Source organism: Oryctolagus cuniculus, chromosome 3, assembly GCF_964237555.1.
Source record: "Oryctolagus cuniculus chromosome 3, mOryCun1.1, whole genome shotgun sequence".
NCBI classification, from domain to species: domain Eukaryota; kingdom Metazoa; phylum Chordata; class Mammalia; order Lagomorpha; family Leporidae; genus Oryctolagus; species Oryctolagus cuniculus.
In genome coordinates this window covers 66,737,465-66,757,393 of record NC_091434.1, presented here as the reverse complement: position 1 = coordinate 66,757,393, position 19,929 = coordinate 66,737,465, and the positions used below count along the sequence as shown (strand labels likewise).

General features: G+C 41.0%; 2 protein-coding genes across 5 annotated transcripts in view; both read left to right on the top strand.

Moving 5' to 3' along the window:
• SCRN3 (secernin 3) overlaps positions 1-19,929 on the top strand; it is a 43,370-nt gene extending 23,441 nt beyond the window's left edge. For all 4 annotated transcript variants that reach the window (XM_002712297.5, XM_008258763.4, XM_070070675.1 and 1 more), the window contains exons 6-8: positions 4,461-4,623; positions 5,875-6,055; positions 8,995-19,929. In XM_002712297.5, the coding sequence (XP_002712343.2) occupies positions 4,461-4,623; positions 5,875-6,055; positions 8,995-9,165 (515 nt within the window). In that variant the 3' untranslated portion in view covers positions 9,166-19,929. The remainder of the gene's footprint in view (positions 1-4,460; positions 4,624-5,874; positions 6,056-8,994) is intronic.
• LOC100354104 (sorting nexin-5) lies at positions 10,243-19,929 on the top strand. The gene has a single exon (XM_051848504.2). The coding sequence runs from the start codon at positions 10,243-10,245 to the stop codon at positions 11,572-11,574; it is 1,332 nt and encodes a 443-aa protein (XP_051704464.2). The 3' UTR covers positions 11,575-19,929.

Sequence of the window (19,929 nt, the reverse complement as noted above, 5' to 3'; positions counted from 1 at the left end):
AGCCAGAAGTTTCTCCCGGATCTCCCACGCAGATGCAGGGGCCCAAGCACTTAGGCCATCTTCCACTGCTTCCCCAGACCATAGCAGAGAGCTAGATTGGAAGAGGAACAGCCGGGACTAGAACCAGCGCCCACATGGGATGCCAGCACTGCAGGCGGAGGATTAATCTACTGTGCCACAGTGCTGGCCTCCTCACTTAGCACTTTCCTTGACTTTAATGTTAGCATTTTGCTGGTCAGCCTCTTAATGGTTATTAAGTATTCAACAACACAGTAGAAATAAAATGCAAACTGAAAATCTTATAAAAGATGCATAATTTCAAGAAGTCAAAGTAACACTGAAGACAAAACTCATAGCATGACTAAGTACATGATAGGAAAATGATTTGAGTATTAAAATATTAAGGGAGAGACTTGAGAAACTTAACTAGATCTTCAGATATTTTTGCAAAAATTATAATGTTGCAGTAGTTAATTAGAGTTGTATTTTCTTAAAACTTTGTTGAAAATTATATCATTTTTTTTAAAGATTTATTTATTTACTTGAGAGGTAGTTACTGACGGAGAGAGGGAGAGACAGAAAGAGGTCGTCCATCTGATGTTTCACTCTCTGAATGTCACACTGCTGGAGCTGGGAGGATCCAAAACCAGGAGCCAGGAGCTTCTTCCTGGCTCCCACTGGGATGCAGGGGCCCAAGCACTTGGACTGGCTTTCACTGCTTTCCCAAGCTATCAGCAGTGAGTTGGACTGGAAGTGGAACAGCTGGGACACAAACTGATGCCCATACGGGATGCTGGTGCTGCCCGCAGAAGCTTAACCTACTAAGCCACAGCACTGGCTTCTACTTCATTCATTCTTTGTTCTAAGAATTAGCATATTTAAATTTTAACTTAAATTTTATTAACTACAGGGTTAGGCATTGTGGCTCAGTGGGTTAAGCCATCACTTGGGATGTCCATGTCCCATATCAGAGTGTCTGAGATTAAGTCCTGCCTCTACTTCCAGTCCAGCTTCCTGCTAATGCACACCCTGGGAAGCAGCAGATGATGGCTGAAGTGCTTGGGTCCCTCCCACTGACATACGAGTCCCACATGGAGTTCTGGATCCGGGCTTTTGCAGGCCCCACCCTGGCTGTTGAAGGCATCTGAGGGAATCAGCAGATGAAAGATCTATTTCTCTTTTTGTTGCTCTGCTTTTCAAGTGAATAAAAATAAATAAACTTAAAAACAAGCCTTCTTAGCTATAAACTTATATAAACTTATTTCTGTAATATTTTTATTTTATGTTAAAAACTCAATCCTTTTATAAACTCTGCTATTTACCATGAAAGTGTGACCCCCCCCCCTTTTTTTTTTGAAGAATGGAGACCATCAGATGGGAATTTACACAACTTCCCACCTTCTCTCTCTCTTTCTCTCTTTTTTTTTATATTTATTTATTTGAGGGACAGAGTTACAGACAGAGAGGGAAAGAAAGAGAGAGGTCTTCTATCCGCTGGTTCACTCCCAAATGTCTGCAATGGCCAGAGCTGGGCTGATCTGAAGCCAGAAGCCAGGAACCTCCTCCAGGTCTCCCATGCGGGTGTAGGGGTCCAAGCACTTGGGCCATCTTCTACTGCTTTCCCAAGCCATACAAAAAGCTGGATTGGAAGTAGAGCAGCAGGGACACAAACAGGCATCCATATGCTGGCGCCTGCTATGCCCCTCTCATTTGGTTTTAAGTGTGTTATTTCAAGTGGCTATTTCCTAGTACCAGTTTTCTTTTGATAATATGAATTTCTTAGGGCACAACAAGTTAAGCAGCTGCCTCTGACACTGGCATCCCATATGGGTGCCAGTTCAAGTCCCAGCTGCTCTACTTTCTATCCAGCCCCTGCTAATGCCCCTGGGAAAGCAGTGGAAGATGGCCCAAGTATTTCAGTCCCCGCCAACCATGTGGGAGACAAGGAAGAAGCTTCTGGCTTTGGCCTGGGCATAGTGGCCATTTGGGGATTGAACCAGCAGACAGAAGAGCTCTCACTCTTACTCTCTCTGCCTCTCCCTCTCTCTCTAACTCTGCCTTTCAAACAAATAAATATAATCTTTAAAAAATATTTCTTGTGTCTAGTCAAAGGAAAGCTTTTAAACCTATACTGAAACTTTTCTGGAAAGATCCTCATTGAATTAACTGTTGTAACTTCAGTTGAAATTGGATCAGGTTATTTTTACTTATTTATACTCACAGATATCTATCTGTATTTGTTTTTGTTTTTATTTGACAGGCAGAGTTAGACAGTGAGAGAGAGACAGAGAGAAAGGTCCTTGCTCTGTTGGTTCACCCCCAAAATGGCCACCACAGCTGGCGCACTGTACCAATCCAAAGCCAGGAGCCAGGTGCTTCCTCCCTGGAAAAGCATAGCGGTGTCGGTATCTACTTTATCCTGTAGTGTTAGGCCAGAGCCACAGCTCACTAGGCTAATCCTCCACCTGTGGTGCCGGCATTGCGGGTTCTAGTCCCGGTTGGGGCACCGGTTCTGTCCCAGTTGCTCCTCTTCCAGTCTAGCTCTCTGCTGTGGCCCAGGGATGCAGTGGAGGATGGCCCAAGTGCTTGGGCCCTGCATCCACATGGGAGACCAGGAGGAAGCACCTGGCTCCTGGCTTCGGATTGGCGCAGCGCGCCTGCCGTAGCAGCCGTTTGTGGAGTGAACCAACGGAAGGAAGACCTTTCTCTCTGTCTCTCTCACTGTCTAACTCTGCCTGTCAAAAAAAAAAAAATTAGTATTGCTACCCTGATAGCTACTCCCCTTTGCCTGCCCTATAAAAGCTTGTGGCCAACTGTTAATAAACAGATACATTTACTGAAACTATCTCTGGTGCTTCTTGTTAGCCATGGCCCCACCATACGAACAGTGTGGGCCTCGCAGGATGAGCCCACATATTTAAACTTTTCTTAAATTAGTCCATCTGAATTGTGCACATTCAAATTCCATTAACCCATACTCTGTTTTTGTCTTCTTCATTCCTGCTCAGCTTACAATTTATACTCTCATGTAAGGTTATTGATGTCAGGCACAGAAATTATTATAGGAAAATAATGTTATTTTTTAAAGATTTATTTATTTTGAAAGAGTTATGGAAAGAGAGGGAGGGACAGAGAGATCTTCCATTTGCTGGTTTACTCCAGATGGCCACAACGGCTGGGGCTGGGCCAGGCCAGGCCAGGCCAAAGCCAACAACCAGAAACTTATTCCAGGTCTCGCACGTGGGTTGGTAGGGTCCCAAGTACTTTGGCCATCTTCCACTTCATTACCTAGGCCATTAGCAGGGAGCTGGACTGTAAGTGGAGCAGTCAGGACATGAGTCGGTGCCCATATGGGATGCCCACATCAAAACCAGGGGCTATATACCTACTTTGCCACAACGCTGGCCCCTAATTTGTTATTTTATGAAGTATATCTTGTGTAAGATTGGAAACTAAGCACAATATTGTCTTAATATTTGGCTCCCAAAACAGATAGATTTTGATAATAGTTATTGATAAACTCAGTTAATTATTAATTCCATATGCCTTGAAGTTTTTTGTTTTTTTTTTTTTAAGATTTATTTATTTATTTAAAAGTCAGAGTTACACAGAGAAGGAGAGGCAGAGAGAGAAAGAGGTCTTCCATCTGATGGTTTACTCCAATGGCCAGAGCAGCGCCGATCCAAAGCTGGGAGCCAGAGCTTCTTCCGGGTCTCCCACGCGGGTGCAGGGGCCCAAGAACTTGGGCCTTCTTCTACTGTTTTCCCAGGCCATAGCAGAGAGCTGGATCGGAAGTGGAGCAGCCAGGTCTTGAACCGGCACCCATATGGGATGCCGGCGCTTCAGGCCAGGGCGTTAATCCACTGCGCCACAGCTCTGGCCCCAGAAGTTTTTAAAAAATATTTATTTATTTGTTTGAAATGCAGTTACAAAGAGAGAGAGATATGTCTTCCATCTGCTGATTCACTCCCCAAATGGCCGCAACAGCCAGGGTTGGGCCAGGCCAAAGTCAGGAGCCAGGAGCTTCTTCCAGGTCTCCCACATGGGTGGCAGGGGCCTAAGTACTTGGGCCATCTGCTTTCCAGGCACATTAGCAGGGAACTGGATCAGAAGTAAAACAACTGGTACTTGAACTGGGGCCCATCTGGGATGCCTGCATTGCAGACATTTTCTTATCCCATTATCCCACAATACTAGCCCCATATTATTGTATTCTCCTTAGGAAGTTTTTTTATCTGCTACAGTGGTTTTGAGACTGCATATATATATATATATATATTAAATCTTACTATAACAGTGGAATAAGTTTCACTGTAATTGATACTAAGTTTGAATCTTATTTCATTTATACCAAGACCAATATCACATATTATATATTAACAGTAGAGAAAAAAACAACTATTTCCAAGGCATCTGCATATGCATACATATTTGATGGTTCTTAAAATTATTTTCTCTAGGAAATATAACTTTTGAAACGATGATGGAGATTCTCCGAGATAAACCAAGTGGCATTAATATGGAGGGTGAATTCATGACCACTGCGAGCATGGTTTCTGTTTTACCTCAAGACCCCAGCCTTCCTTGTATTCACTTCTTTACAGGAACTCCTGACCCTGAGAGGTAAAGTACAACATGCTATAAACAAGCAAGGGATAAGGTAAAATCATTAGTATGTTGTTGACCATATCAAGCTAAATTTTTGTTATACAAATTTTTTTATGTATTTTCTGTAAAGGTTTTACTCTGTAATTTCCTTATGTGCATAACTTCTCATTTTTTATGGAAAAAAATTTAATAGTTTCTTATAGTTATCCCCGTTCCTTCTTCTCACAAATGTCTAACATTGTCAAGAAAATAAATAGGTTTTCTTATTCAGATTTTAGATATTAAAGCCTTAGATGATTAGTAACAGTAAAAAAGGTTATATGATATCATTGTGTTGGATTTACTTATACACTCATATTTAAAAATCCAAACATGTTAAACCTAAAATATTAGTAGTTCAAACCATAATTAGGATTGTAAACATTATCTTGATGTAAGTCATTAGTATCTTTCACAAAATTCAATGCAGATCACATTTAGAAATAAGTTTATATTTACTGTTTCTTAGTGATATAGTCTTTCATATTATTAAAGATATTTTCAAGAAAATGGAATAGAACCTTATTAACACTGGTAATGATTTTCATCCCAAGTCCAAACATCAATCTCTGACGTTGAAGATGACCCTCTAACTGTAGAGGTTGAAGTTTGACATGATAAATTATTGCTTCACTGACATTGTTTATGTGTCAGGCCCTCTGTTAAGTTCACTGGAATATAAGGCTATATAAAGTTCCAAAGCATATCCCAAGGAAGACAAGCGTAAGTGTAACCAGTATGACAGGAACCATTAGTGTATAGCATCATTAATAGAAACTGCTAACTATAGAAAATCTTAGAAGCCTTAAATAATGCTAAATATTGGCCGGCGCTGTGGCTCACTAGGCTAATCCTCCGCCTAGCGGCGCCGGCACACCGGGTTCTAGTCCCGGTCGGGGCGCCGGATTCTGTCCCGGTTGCCCCTCTTCCAGGCCATCCCTCTGCTTTGGCCAGGGAGTGCAGTGGAGGATGGCCCAGGTGCTTGGGCCCTGCACCCCATGGGAGACCAGGAAAAGCACCTGGCTCCTGGCTCCTGCCATTGGATCGGCACGGTGCGCCGGCCGCAGTGCGCCGGCCGCGGCGGCCATTGGAGGGTGAACCAACGGCAAAGGAAGACCTTTCTCTCTGTCTCTCTCTCACTGTCCACTCTGCCTGTCAAAAAAAAAATAATGCTAAATATTATAAAATATATTGACATGGCAATTTAATAAAGACTGTTTCTTCTAGATCTGTGTTTAAGCCTTTCATATTTGCGCCACATATTTCACAACTATTGGATACCAGTTCACCCACATTTGAACTTGAAGATCCAGTGAAAAAGAAGCCACACTTTAAGAGTAAGCCTGACAGAAGACACCCACTCTACCAAAAACATCAACAGGCATTGGAAATAATAGACAATAATAAGGTATGATTAGATTAAATTCTTTGTTGTATCATTTAGGATAGTTTGATTCAGTCCAGTTATTGTACTTCGGAGTGTCAACTTTCCTTCCTTCATATAAAAAATAAATTTGAAACTATTTTAGAAGCTCAGACTAATAGAGCTTTATTATTTTTTGCCTTTGGTTAATAATGCAAGTGTTATGAATCTTTTAGAGAAATTTAGTATATTAAGGATATAAGTAATATAAGTTATACACCCAAGTACCATAGTACCTTTATTTTTTATTTATTTATTAATTAATTTTTTGGAGAGACAGAAAGACAAAAAGAATGAGCTCCCATTTTCTGGTTTACTCCCCAAATGCCAGCAACATCCAAGACTAGGCTAGGCTGAAGCTGGGAACTAGGGACTCAATTCAGGTCTCCCACATGGCTGGTAGGAACCCAATTATTTGAGCCTTCATCACTGCCTTTTAGGATCTGTCTTAGCAGGAAGCTAGAATTAAGAGTTGCTGGGTGTTAAACATGGGCACTTAGATGTGGGACATTGACATGTGAACTGGTATCTTCACCACTAGGCTAAATGCTTGTCACATTGTATTTTTATAGGAATTATTTCATTTAACCTGCATGATGATTTTATAAGGAATCTGAGAACAGAAGAGTTAAAGTAACTTGCATAGTATATATCCCACACCCAAAATTACAATCTGTAAATGGTAGTTAACCTATTCTCTTACATAATATTCTTTTTTAAAGATTTATTAATTTTTTAAAAGGCAGAATTGCACAGAGAGAGGGAGAGACAAAGAGAGATCGATCGATCTTTTATCCGCTGGTTCACTCCCCAGATGGTTGCAATGGCTGGGGCTGGGGCTGGGCCAGGCCAAAGCCAGGAGCTGGGTCTCCCACATGGATGCAGAGGCCCAAGGATGTGGGCCATCTTCTGCTGCTTTCCCAAGCTCATTAGCAGAGAGCTGGATTGAAAGTGGCCCAGCTGGGTCTCAAACTGGAGCCCATACAGGATGCCAGCCAGCATCACAGGCAGCAGCTTTACCTGTTATACCACAACGCTGGCCCCAATATAATATTTTTTTAAGATTTATTTATTTATTTGAAAGGCAGAATTACAGAGAGGCAGAGGCAGAGAGAGAGAGAGAGAGAGAGAGAGAAAGAAAGAGAGAAAGAGAGCTTCCATCTGTTGGTTCACTTCCCAGATGGACACAATGGCCAGAGCTGGCCGATCCAAAGCCAGGAGCTTCTTCCAGGTCTCCCACGCAGGTGCAGGGGCCCAAGGACTTGGACCATCTTCTACTGCTTTCCCAGGCCATAGCAGGAGCTGAATCAGAAGTGGAGCAGCCAAGACTCGAACCAGTGCCCATATGGGATGCTGGCACTGCAGGAAGCTGCTCTACCTCTCTCTGTAACTCTTTCAAATAACTAAAATAATTTTTAAAAGAATAAAATAATACCTTGGTATAACGCATTAGCTCAATCTAGAGCGATAATTTTTTTTTTTTTTTGACAGAGTGGACAGTGAGAGAGAAAGACAGAGAGAAAGGTCTTCCTTTGCCATTGGTTCACCCTCCAATGGCCGCCATGGCCAGTGCGCTGAGGCTGGCGCACTGCGCTGATCCAAAGGCAGGACCCAGGTACTTATCCTGGTCTCCCATGGGGTGCAGGGCCCAAGCACTTGGGCCATCCTCCACTGCACTCCTGGACCACAGCAGAGAGCTGGCCTGGAAGAGGGGCAACCGGGACAGAATCCAGCGCCCCGACCAGGACTAGAACCCGGTGTGCCGGCGCCGCAGGCGGAGGATTAGTCTATTGAGCCATGGCACCAGCTAGAATGATAAATTTTTTTCAAAGAATTTTATTCTCTTTTTCCTTTTTTTACCCTTAAGATTTATTTCTTTGAAAGAGTTATACAGAGAGAGGAGAGGCAGAGAAAGAGAGGTCTTCCATCCGATGGTTCACTCCCCAATTGGCTGCAACTGCTGGAGCTGTGCCAATCCAAAGCCAGGAGCCAGGAGCTTCTTCTAGGTCTCCCACACGGCTGCAGGGGCCCAAGGACTTGGGCCATTTTCTGCTTTCCCAGGCCATAGCAGAGAGCTGGATCGGAAGTGGAGCAGCCGGGTCTTGAACCAGCGGCCATATGGGATGCTGGTGCTTCAGGCCAGGGCTTTAACCCACTGCACCACAGCGCCGGCCCCTTTTTCCTTCCTCCCTCCCTCCTTCTTATTTTATTTTATTTATTTTCTTGAAAGAGTGACAGAAAGGGAGAGACAGAGAGATCTTCCACTTGCAGTTTATTTCTCAACCAGCTGTGATGGTTTGGCTTGTTCCAAGCTGAAGCCAGGAGTTGGAACTCCATCTGGTCTCCCACATGGGTGGCAGGGTTCCAAGTACTTGGGCCATTTTCCACTGCCTTCTCAGGCACATTAGCTGGGAGCTGGGTCAGAAGCAGAGCAACTGGGACTCAAACCAGTGCCCAGATATGGAATCCAGCATCACAGGCACTGTGCCACAACACGCCCTAGCCTGAGGCACCGGTGGGTGCTGGTTCTGGTCCCCGCTGCTCCTCTTCTGATCCGGCTCTCTGCTATGGTCTGGGATGGCAGTGGAAGATGGCCCGGGTCCTTGGGCCCCTGCACCCATGTAGGATACCCATAAGAAGCTCCTGGCTCCTGGCTTCGGATCGGCTCAGTTCCAGCCGCTGCGGCCAGTTAGGGAGTGAACCATCAGATGGAAGACCTCTCTTTCTCTCTCTGCCTCTCCTCTCTCTGTGTAACTCTTTCAAATTAAAAAAAAAAAAAAAGAATTTTATTCCTTCTAAAGCTAAAGAATAGAGGGGAACCAAGCCTGAAGCAGAACTCAGAATAAAAAAACTTTTCTGTAGAGTTGATTTGGAATTTGGTTTTTCTTGTGTATGTATTTATAAAAATATTTTTAATTTTTCAGGAAAAAGGCAAAACATTGTTGGACAACATGAGGAAACTGGAGACAGAACTCTTCAAAGAGATGGAATCAATTCTTGAAAACAAGCATCTTGATGTGGATAAGATTGTTAATCTCTTTTCTCAAAGTACAAAAGATGAGATTAGAATTTATAAGTCAAATATTAGTTCTTAGTGATCATAAAAATGGTGTGCAATCTCCCTGGAAGCTAGACACTATCACCTTATAAACATTGTAACCTAGTTGGACAGATCTGATTATTCTTGAGTAGCTTTCAAGTAATATCTTGACTATTACAATTACATAGTCTTGTTGAAATAATGAGGAAAAAACACTGGGATTGAACACATATATCGTGGGATAGCCAGGTGTTATGCCAGGTAATACACTTGTGTCATTTTGTTTTTAACCACAGTAACTTTTGTTTGGCAGAATAATTAAGTATTTGATTCTACATAAAATGTGAAACATTACAGTGATAAATGGATTTATATTGATTGTGATCATGTAGTACCTTCAAATAATTTTCTCAGTTATACCAAGAAAGCAGATTTTTCTTTAGTAATAGAAGTTACCTCAAGTGGCAAGTTTTTGTTTAGTTCAGTTTTTTTTTGATTTGGGCAAATATTGACCACTTCTAACAAGAAAATTTTCTGGATTTATGTATTATGTCTTCATCATTATAGCAGGTTAATTCTGTACATGCAATTTTACTAAACTCAAAAAGACTCTTTGTCAGGATTTGGCTGACCAAATAGCTTGTAGCTCTAATTATCAACAGGGGTGGGTAGGGCCCCATCCCTTTAATGGGCTCTTATGTTAATAAGATATTTTTAGAAGAGCTTATTTGGGAGATTAGGGAATGGGATAAGAAAACCAAGACCTTAGGAGATAACAGTTTTTTGTGTCTCAAATCTCTCTCTCCTTTTACTTCTATTCAGTTGTTAAAAACAGAAACAAACATGAGGCAGTGGCAATGAAGTAGAATTATTATATAATATAAACATAATATCATGAAAATTATAATGCATTGTATATTATGAACATTGTAAATGAGTAATGTCTTCCCAAGGTTTACAAATCTTTGTTAAAGTTTCATAAATTTTACCAAGTGAGACAAAAATTGTAGAAATAAGTAAAAAAAATCTAATTAAAAATACATTATTTTTGGCTCTAGAGATGTCCATTTTTGGCACTTGATTGCATTATCTTGTCTAGTGCTTGCTATCATTAGAATATCATTACCTCAAGATGTGCCTCGCTCAGAGAGTGCCCGTGGCTCCGCATTCTCGTCGCAGTCCTGCGGTCAGCGGCCTCCGCGTGGTGCGGAGCGAGGCCAGGCAGCACCTGCTCGAGGCCCGTGTCGTCATGGCCACGGTTCCCGAGTTGCTGCAGCAGCAGGAGGAGGACCGCAGCAAGCTGAGATCTGTGTCTGTGGACCTGAACATTGATCCTTCACTTCAGATTGACATACCTGATGCACTCAGCAAGAGAGATAAGGTCAAATTTACAGCGCACACCAAGACCACACTGCCCACGTTTCAGAGCCCAGAGTTTTCTGTTACGAGGCAACATGAAGACTTTGTGTGGCTACAGGACACACTCACTGAAACAACAGAGTATGCTGGGCTTATTATTCCACCTGCACCTACAAAGCCTGACTTCAATGGCCCTCGTGAGAAGATGCAGAAACTTGGAGAGGGTGAAGGGTCTATGACCAAGGAAGAATTTGCTAAGATGAAACAAGAACTGGAGGCTGAGTATCTCGCTGTCTTTAAGAAGACTGTGTCCTCCCATGAAGTCTTTCTTCAATGGCTTTCTTCTTACCCTGTTCTCAGTAAAGATCGCAACTTTCATGTTTTCCTGGAATATGATCAGGATCTAAGTGTCAGGCGGAAAAATACCAAAGAGATGTTTGGTGGCTTTTTCAAAAGTGTGGTGAAAAGTGCTGATGAAGTCCTTTTTTCTGGAGTTAAGGAGGTAGATGACTTCTTTGAGCAAGAGAAGACCTTCTTCATTAACTACTACAACAGGATCAAGGACTCCTGTGGGAAAGCTGACAAGATGACCAGGTCTCATAAAAATGTTGCAGACGACTATATCCACACTGCAGCTTGCTTGCACAGCCTGGCTTTGGAAGAGCCCACAGTCATCAAAAAGTACCTGTTGAAGGTTGCTGAGCTGTTTGAAAAACTTAGGAAAGTAGAGGGTCGCGTCTCATCAGATGAAGATTTAAAGCTCACAGAACTCCTCCATTACTACATGCTCAACATAGAGGCTGCAAAGGACCTCTTCTACAGACATACTAAGGCCCTCATTGACTATGAGAACTCAAACAAAGCTCTGGATAAAGCCCGGCTGAAAAGCAGAGATGTCAAGTTGGCAGAGGCACACCAGCAGGAATGCTGCCAGAAATTTGAACAGCTTTCTGAGTCTGCTAAAGAAGAACTGGTAAATTTCAAGCGGAAGAGAGTGGCAGCATTTAGAAAGAATCTAATTGAAATGTCTGAACTGGAAATAAAGCATGCCAGGAATAATGTCTCCCTCTTGCAGAGCTGCATTGACTTGTTCAAGAAAAACTGATCTACCTTTACTCTGAAGGAATGAAATGAATGGGAAAGAAAACCAGCACCGGCGCTGCGGCTCACTAGGCTAATCCTCCACCTAGCGGCGCCGGCACACCGGGTTCTAGTCCCAGTTGGGGCACTGGATTCTTTCCCAGTTGCCCCTCTTCCAGGCCAGCTCTCTGCTGTGGCCCAGAAAGGCAGTGAAGGATGGCCCAAGTGCTTGGGCCCTGCACCCCATGGGAGACCAGGATAAGTACCTGGCTCCTGCCTTCGTATCAGCGCTGTGCGCCAGCTGCAGCACACCAGCCATGGCGGCCATTGGAGGGTGAACCAATGGCAAAAGGAAGACCTTTCTCTCTGTCTTCTCTCTCTCTCACTATCCACTCTAACTGTAAAAAAAAAAAAAAAAAAAAAAAAAAAAAAACAAAGAAAGAAAGAAAACCAGCATCACTTGCACTTAAATCATTACCATGGAAGATTTATTAGCTTTGACTTTAGTTAAAAATTATGTGAACTATTTTGATTTCTAAAAATCTTAACACTTAACCATGTAAGTTTAAAAATATTTTATTGCGTGCTATTTGGATATAACTAATCTTCTCCTTATGCATTCAGTACCTCAAAGTGGGCAAGATATAAATACTGGATACTTCTGTTGTTTGTCTTTCATTACCAAGAGGGTGTAGGAGACATGTGCCTTCTGGAAACCAATAGAAGCAATCACCTGGCACATGTTTCTCCATGTGCTCATGTCCACACAAACTGATTTTGTCAGAGGCGCCAATTCCAACATAGGTAGCAGACATTCCATTCGTTAATTACATAGTTCTCACTTCTTGTTACTCATGTTTCTTGAGTCACCTGAAGTGTTTGTATTAGACAATGGCAAGAAAATCTCATTTATCTTTGTATACCCTTTGCAGCTCCATTTTTATAGTTGAGATGAAATGTTTGAGGAGAGAGCTATATCTTGGGATACCCATAGACATGGCTACCTGAAGGAAGACTCTGCCTACTAATGGTTGGGGGGTGGTGGATGTGTTTTGGGACTTTTGTCTTCAATAAAGCATATAATGAACAAGAAAAAAAAAAGAATATCATTACAATTTTAAAGGTGTTGTTATATTTAAAAGGTTCCCAGGAAGTTATTTTTCCAAAGGTCTCTCATAAAAACCATAATTGGCCTGCCATTGCCCTTGTCTAATACAAGGAAAAGACGTCAGATGAAGAACTTGGTTGACTCTGCTTATCTATGTATGGTTCAGTGATGGGTGATCTTAAATTGAAAACCTTTGTGTATACCTCATACTTCCCTTTCTCTCTCAGAATATGAGGGAATTAAGGATAAGCATTTCACTGATAATCCAGGAACACATTATTGAATCTTTTTAATATTTTTAATGTATTTTTATTTTTTAATTTTTCCCCTAAAGAAAATTTTTATTTAAGGAATATAGACTTCATGCATTTCATAAGTACAATTTTAGGAATATAGTGATTCTTCCCTCCATACCCAAACTCCCACCCACTCTTCCACCTCTCCTCCTTGTCCCTCTCCCATTCCCAGTCACATTCTTCACTAAGATCCATTTTCAATTAACTTTTTACACAGAATACCAACCCTATACTAAGTAAAGAGTTAAACAATTTTCTGGGTTAAAAAAAGCAACAAAACAAAACAAAATTTAAAAAAACCCTGTTCCTCAACAGTCAAGACAAGGGCTGTTCAAAGTCATTACATCTCACAGTTAATTCTTTTCCTTTATTTCTTGTTTTTTTTTTTTTTTTTTTTTTTTTTTTTTTTTTTTTTTTTAAAGAAACTTAATTAACTTTAATGAAGCATCTAAGAATGATACATATTTTGGGAGCACTTAGACATAGTTATAATAACAACTCTGAGGACAGAGGTCCTGCATGGGAGTAGTGTTAATTTAAAAATTAACACTCTTATATATGATGTCAGTGATCACCCAAGGCTCTTGACATGAGCTACCTAGGCTATGGAAGACTTTTGAATCCACAAACTCCATCAGTATGTAGAGAATACTGTGGAAGTTCTCTATTCCCTTCAGAGAAAAGTACCTCCTTTGATGACTACTTCTTTCCACTGGGGTCTCACCCACTGAGATCCTTCATGTAGGACATTTTTTGCCCCATGTCTTGGCTTTCCATGCCTGAAATGCTCTTATGGGCTTTTCAGCCAGACCAGAATGCATTAACTACTGATTCTGAGGTTGGAGTGCTATTTAAAGCGGTTGTCATTCTATGAGTCTGCTGTGTGGATTGCTTCCCATGTTGGAGAATTCACTCCTTTTTAATTCTATCTGTTGTTATTACCAGATCCTTAATCCTATCCATATGATCACTTTAACACTTAAGATGGTACTTTTACCACCCAGCTTAAGGGGATTTGGGGTCCATGGCAAGTTTTTAAAATGTACCCTTAGAAGTAAGTCTGTAAGAATGTATGCAGAACTATACTGCTTTACAGTTACAAACTTCATACACTTCATATTTACAACTTTTGGAACATGGTGATTCATCCCACCATGCTCACCCTCCCACCTATACTCATAACCCCTCTTCCTCCTCCCTTTCTTATTTCCACTCTTATTTTTTACTGAGATCTATTTTCAATTGACTTTATATACATATGTTTAACTCTATGTTAATTAAAGAGTTCAACAAATAGTATTCAAAAAAAAAAAAAAAAAACTTCCTCAACAGTCAAGACAAGGGCTGTTCAAGTCATTGCTTCTCAAATTGTCAATTTCACTTCTACAGATTGCCTTTTAGGTGCTCTAGTTATTACAGATCAGAGAGAACATGTGGTATTTGTCCCTTTGGGCCTGGCTTATTTCACTAAATATGGTGTTTTCCAGATTCATCCAATTTGTTGTTGTAAATGACCAGATTTATTTTTTTTACATCTATATAGTGTTCCATAGTGTACATATCCCATAATTTCTTAGTCCAGTTTTCACTTGACAAGCATTTGGGTTGATTCCATGTCTTAGCTATTGTGAATTGAGCTGCAGTAAACATGGGGGTACAGATAAATCTTTCATATGCTTATTTCATTTCCCTTGGGTGAATTCCCAGCAGTGGGATGACTGGGGCATATGCTGGTCTATATTCAGACTTTTGAGGTATCTCCATACTGTCTTCAATAGTGGCTTTACCAGTTTACATTCTACCAACAGTGGATTTCAGGGTACCTTTTACCCTACATCCTCACCAGCATTTGTTGTTTGTTGATTTCTGTGTGAAAGCCATTCTAACTAGGGTGAGGTAAAACCTCACTATGGTTTTGATTTGCATTTCCCTGATGGCTAGTGATCCTAAACATTTTTTCATCTGTCTGTTGGCCATTTGGATTTTCTATTTTGAAAAATGTCTGTTTAAGTCCTTTGCCCATTTCTTTACTAAGATGTCTGTTTTGTTGTTGAGTTTCTGGATCTCTTAATATATTCTGGTTATTAATCCTTCATCAGTTGAATAGTTTACAAATAATTTCTTCAATTCTGTCGATTGCCTCTTTACTTTCCTGAGTGTTTCTTCATAGTACAGAACCTTCTCAATTTGATGTAATCCCATTTGTGAATTTAGGCTTTGATTGCTTATGCTTCTGGGGTCTTTTCCAAGAAGGCTTTGCCCATGCCAATGTCTTGGAGGGTTTCTCCAACATTCTCTAATAATTTGATGGTGTTGGGTCATAGATTTAGGTCTTTAATCCATTTTGGGTGGATTTTTGTACAAGGTGTAAGGAAAGGTTCTTGCTTTATACTTCTGCATGTGGAAATCCAGCTTTCCCATAACCATTTGTTGAAGAGACTGCCTTGTCCAGGGATGAGTTTTAGCTCCTTGGTCAAATATAAGTTGGTTGTAGAGGCTTGGATTGATTTCTTGCATTTCTATTCTGTTCCATTAGTCTATCCATCTATTTCTGTACCAGTACCAGGGTGTTTTGATTATAACTCCCTATAGTTTGTCTTGAAATCTGGTATTGTGATGCCTCCAGCTTTGTTTTTGTTGTATAAGATTGCTTTAGCTATTCTGGGTCTCCTATGTTTTCATATGAATTTCAACATCATTTTTTCTGCATCTGAGAATAATGCCCTTGGTATTTTGACTGGTATTGCACTGAATCTGTAAATTGCTTTTGGAAGAATGAACATTTTGATGATATTGATTCTTCCAATCCATGAACATGAAAGATTTTTCCATTTTTTTTATCTTCCTCTATTTCTTTCTTTAATGTTTTGTTATTCTTTTTTTTTTTTTTTTTTGACAGGCAGAGTGGACAGTGAGAGAGAGAGAGAAAGAAAGGTCTTCCTTTTCTGTTAGTTCACCCTCCAATGGCTGCTGTGACCAGTGCGCTGCGGCCGGCGCACCATGCTGATCCAAAGCCAGGAGCCAGGTGCTTCCTCCTGGTCTCCCATGCGGGTGCAGGCGCCCAAGGACTTGGGCCATCCTCCACTGCACTCCTGGACCACAGCAGAGAGCTGGACTGGAAGAGGAGCAACCAGGACAGGATCCGGCACCCCAACCGGGACTAGAAGCCGGAGTGCCGGCACCGCAGGTGGAGGATTAGCGTACTGAGCCGTGACGCCGGCCAATGTTTTGTTATTCTCATCGTAGAGATCTTTGACATCTTTGGTTAAATTTATTCCAATGTATTTGATGTTTTTTGTAGCTATTGTGAATGGGATTGATCTTAGAAGTTCTTTCTCAGCCATGGCATTGTCTGTGTATAAAAAGGCTATTGATTTTTGTGTATTGACTATATATCCTGGGAATTTACCAAACTTTTCTATGAGTTACAATAGTCTCTTAGTGGAGTCTTTTGGATCCCCTATATATAGAATTGTGTCATCTGTAAATAGGGATATCTTTACTTCTTCCTTCCCAATTTGTATCCCTTTGATTTCTTTTTCTTGCCTAATGGCTCTGGCTATACTGAATAGCAGTAGTGATAGTGGACATTCTTGTCCAGTTCTGGATTTCAGTGGGAAATACTTCCAACTTTTCCTCATTCAATAGGATGCTGGCTGTGGGTTTGTCATAAGTGGCCTTGATTGTGTTTAGGAACGTCCGTCCTTCCTTCCTTCCTTTTTTTTTTTTTTTTTTTTTTTTTTTGGAATGTTCTTTCTATAACCAATTTGCTTAGAATTTTCGTCATGAAAGGGTCTTCGGCCGGCGCCGCGGCTCACTAGGCTAATCCTCCGCCTAGCGGCGCCGGCACACCGGGTTCTAGTCCTGGTTGGGGCGCCAGATTCTGTCCCGGTTGCCCCACTTCCAGGCCAGCTCTCTGCTGTGGCCAGGGAGTGCAGTGGAGGATGGCCCAGGTGCTTGGGCCTTGCACCCCATGGGAGACCAGGAAAAGCACCTGGCTCCTGGCTCCTGCCATCGGATCAGAACGGTGCGCCGGCTGCAGCGCGCCGGCCACGGCGGCCATTGGAGGGTGAACCAACGGCAAAAGGAAGACCTTTCTCTCTGTCTCTCTCTCTCACTGTCCACCCTGCCTGTCAAAAAAATTAAAAAAAAAAGAAAGGGTGTTATATTTTATCAAATGCTTTCTCTTTATCTATTGAGAGAATCATATGGTTTTTGTTCTTCAGTTTGTTAATGTGATGTATCACATTGATTGATTTGTCAATGTTGAACATTGCATATCAAGGATAAATCCCACTTTGTCCAGTTGAATGATCTTTCTGATATGTTGTTGGATTTGATTGGCTACATTTTTGTTGAGGAGTTTTGCAACTATATTCATCAGGGAAATTGGTCTGTAGCTCTCTTTCTCAGTTGCATCTTTTTGAGGTTTAGGAATTAAGGTGATGCTGGATTCATAGAACAAATTTGGGAGGATTCCCTCCCTTTCAGATGTTTTGAATTGCTTAAGAAGAATTGGAGTTAGTTCTTTTTTAAATGTCTGGTGGAAATCAGCAGTGAAGCCATCTGGTCCTGGGCTTTTGTTTGTTGGGAGGGTCTTTATTACTGATTCAATTTCCATCTTGGTTATTGGTCTGTTTAGGTTTTCTGTGTCTTCTTGGCTCAATTTAGTTGGGTTATATGTGTCCAGGAATCTATCCATTTCTTCTTGGTTTCCTGGTTTGTGGCATAGAGTTCTTTATAGTAATTTCTGATGATTCTTTGTATGTCTGTGGTGTCTGTTGTTATATTTACTTTTTTTAAAAGATTTATTTTATTTATTTGAAATACAGAGTTACAGAAAGAGAGGTAGAGTCAGAGAGAGAGCAAAAGGTCTTCTGTTCCGTTGGTTCACTCCCCAAATGACCGCCATGGCCAGAGCTGAGCTGATCCGAAGCCAGGAGCCAGGAGCCTCTTCCAGGTTCCCCACGTGGGTAAAAAGACCCAAGGACTTGGGCCATCTTCCACTGCTTTCCCAGGCCATAGAAGAGAGCTGGACGGGAAGAGGAACAGCCAGGACACAAACCTGCACCCATTTGGGATGCCGGCACTGCAGGCTGGGGCTTTAACCCGCTGCACACCACAGCATCGGCTCCTGTATTTACTTTTTCATCTCTAATCTTATTAATTTGGGTCTTCTCTCTCCCCTTTTTTTGTTATTTGTGCTAATGGTATGTCAATTTTGTTTACTTTTCAGAAACCAGCTCTTTATTTTGCTGATCATTTGTAGTATTTTTTTGTTTCAATTTTGTTTAATTTATAATTCTCTAATTTCAATTATTTCTTTTCTCCTACTAGTTTTTGGTTTGGTTTCCTGTTGTTTTTCTAGATCCTTGAGATGGCATTGAGAGCTCATTTATTTAATGTCTTTCCAATTTCTTTATGTTGGCACCTATTGCTATAAACTTTCCTCTTAACACTGCTTTTGCTATATCCCATTAAGTTTAGATATGTTGTATTGTCATCTTATTTGTTTCTAGAAATTTTTTGATTTCTCTTCTGATTTCTTCAATGACCCGCTGTTCATTCAGGAGCATATTATTCAGTCCCCATGTGTTTGCATATGTTCTCGAGATTCCTGAGTTGCTGATTTCTGCTGTGGTCCGAGAAGATGCATGGTATGATTTTGATTTTTTTGAATTTGCTGAGACTTCCTTTATGGCCTAGTATGTAGTCAATCCTAGAGAAAGCTCCATGTACTGCCTAGAAGAATGTCTGTTCTGCAACTGTAGGATGGAAAGTTCTGTAGATATCTGTTAAGTCCATTTGGTCTATAGTGTTGATTAATGCTATTGTTTCCTTGCTGATTTTGTCTGATTGATCTGTCCACTTCTGATAGTGGTATATTGAAGTTCCCCATTATATTGTATTTGATTCTATGTTTGCCTTTAGATCTCTTAACATTTCTTTTAAATAACCAGGTACCCTGTAATTTGGTGAATATACATTTATAATAGTTACATCTTCCTGTTTATAATTAATCTCTTAATCATTACATAGTGCCTTTCTTTCTGTCTTTTAACTGTTTTTGTGTTAAAGTTTATTTTGTCTGATATTAGGATGGCTACACCAGCTCTTTTTTGTTTTTTGTTAGCGAAGAATATCTTTTTCCATCCTTTCACTTTCAGTCAGTGGCAAGGCCAAGGCAACTTCAGCTGGCTGATGAGGTCACAGCGGAAGGTCTGTCTCAGCAAGGTGTGAGAAGGACAGCTGCAGTCCTCTTGGTGGTTTTAGGTTTGTTAGGAACTACACTCTGCATAAGAAAGCCGGAGCTTCCTGGTGGTCCTGCTAATGATTTCTGTATTTCTAATTTTAGGGATGAGCACTTAGTCTCATAATCCCCAAAATGTCCATTGCTTTGTAGAATTCTTATCAAGCAGAATGTTAGTATAGGAGAAAGGGTTAATGCTTTATGCAAGGTTAAGCTGTTTGTGGAAAAGAATTAAAAGGCAGCAGGCTCCTTATTATATACTTCCCACTAAATAAAGACAAATGTTATTAAAGCTTTAATTCAATATATGCTACAGATACTACAATGGTTAGGATGTCAAAACGGTGGAATAGATCTAAAAAATAAGTACAATAAAGCAATTAAAGGATTACAGAAAGAACTGCAAAGAGGGGATACATTTTAAAAAGGGCCTGCTTTGAACTTGGGGCTTCTAGTAAAGATTAGATTAGGAAAGTGAAATTCTAGCTTGTGTAGCCAATTTCTGCTTAGCTCAACAGCACTCCAGGCCTTGGCTTGTGTGGGCAGCCTGTTCTCTCACCTGTCTGTGATTGTAACCCATGCTCTGAATATGTCCTTGAAAATCAAAGGAATTGTAATTAGAAAAAAATGGACAACAAACTTGTTATTGTGAGAAAAGAAGAATCATTATTTGACTTATGATATAAAAATAAAGTCTGGTGCTCTAGAGCCAGAGCCATGCCATCA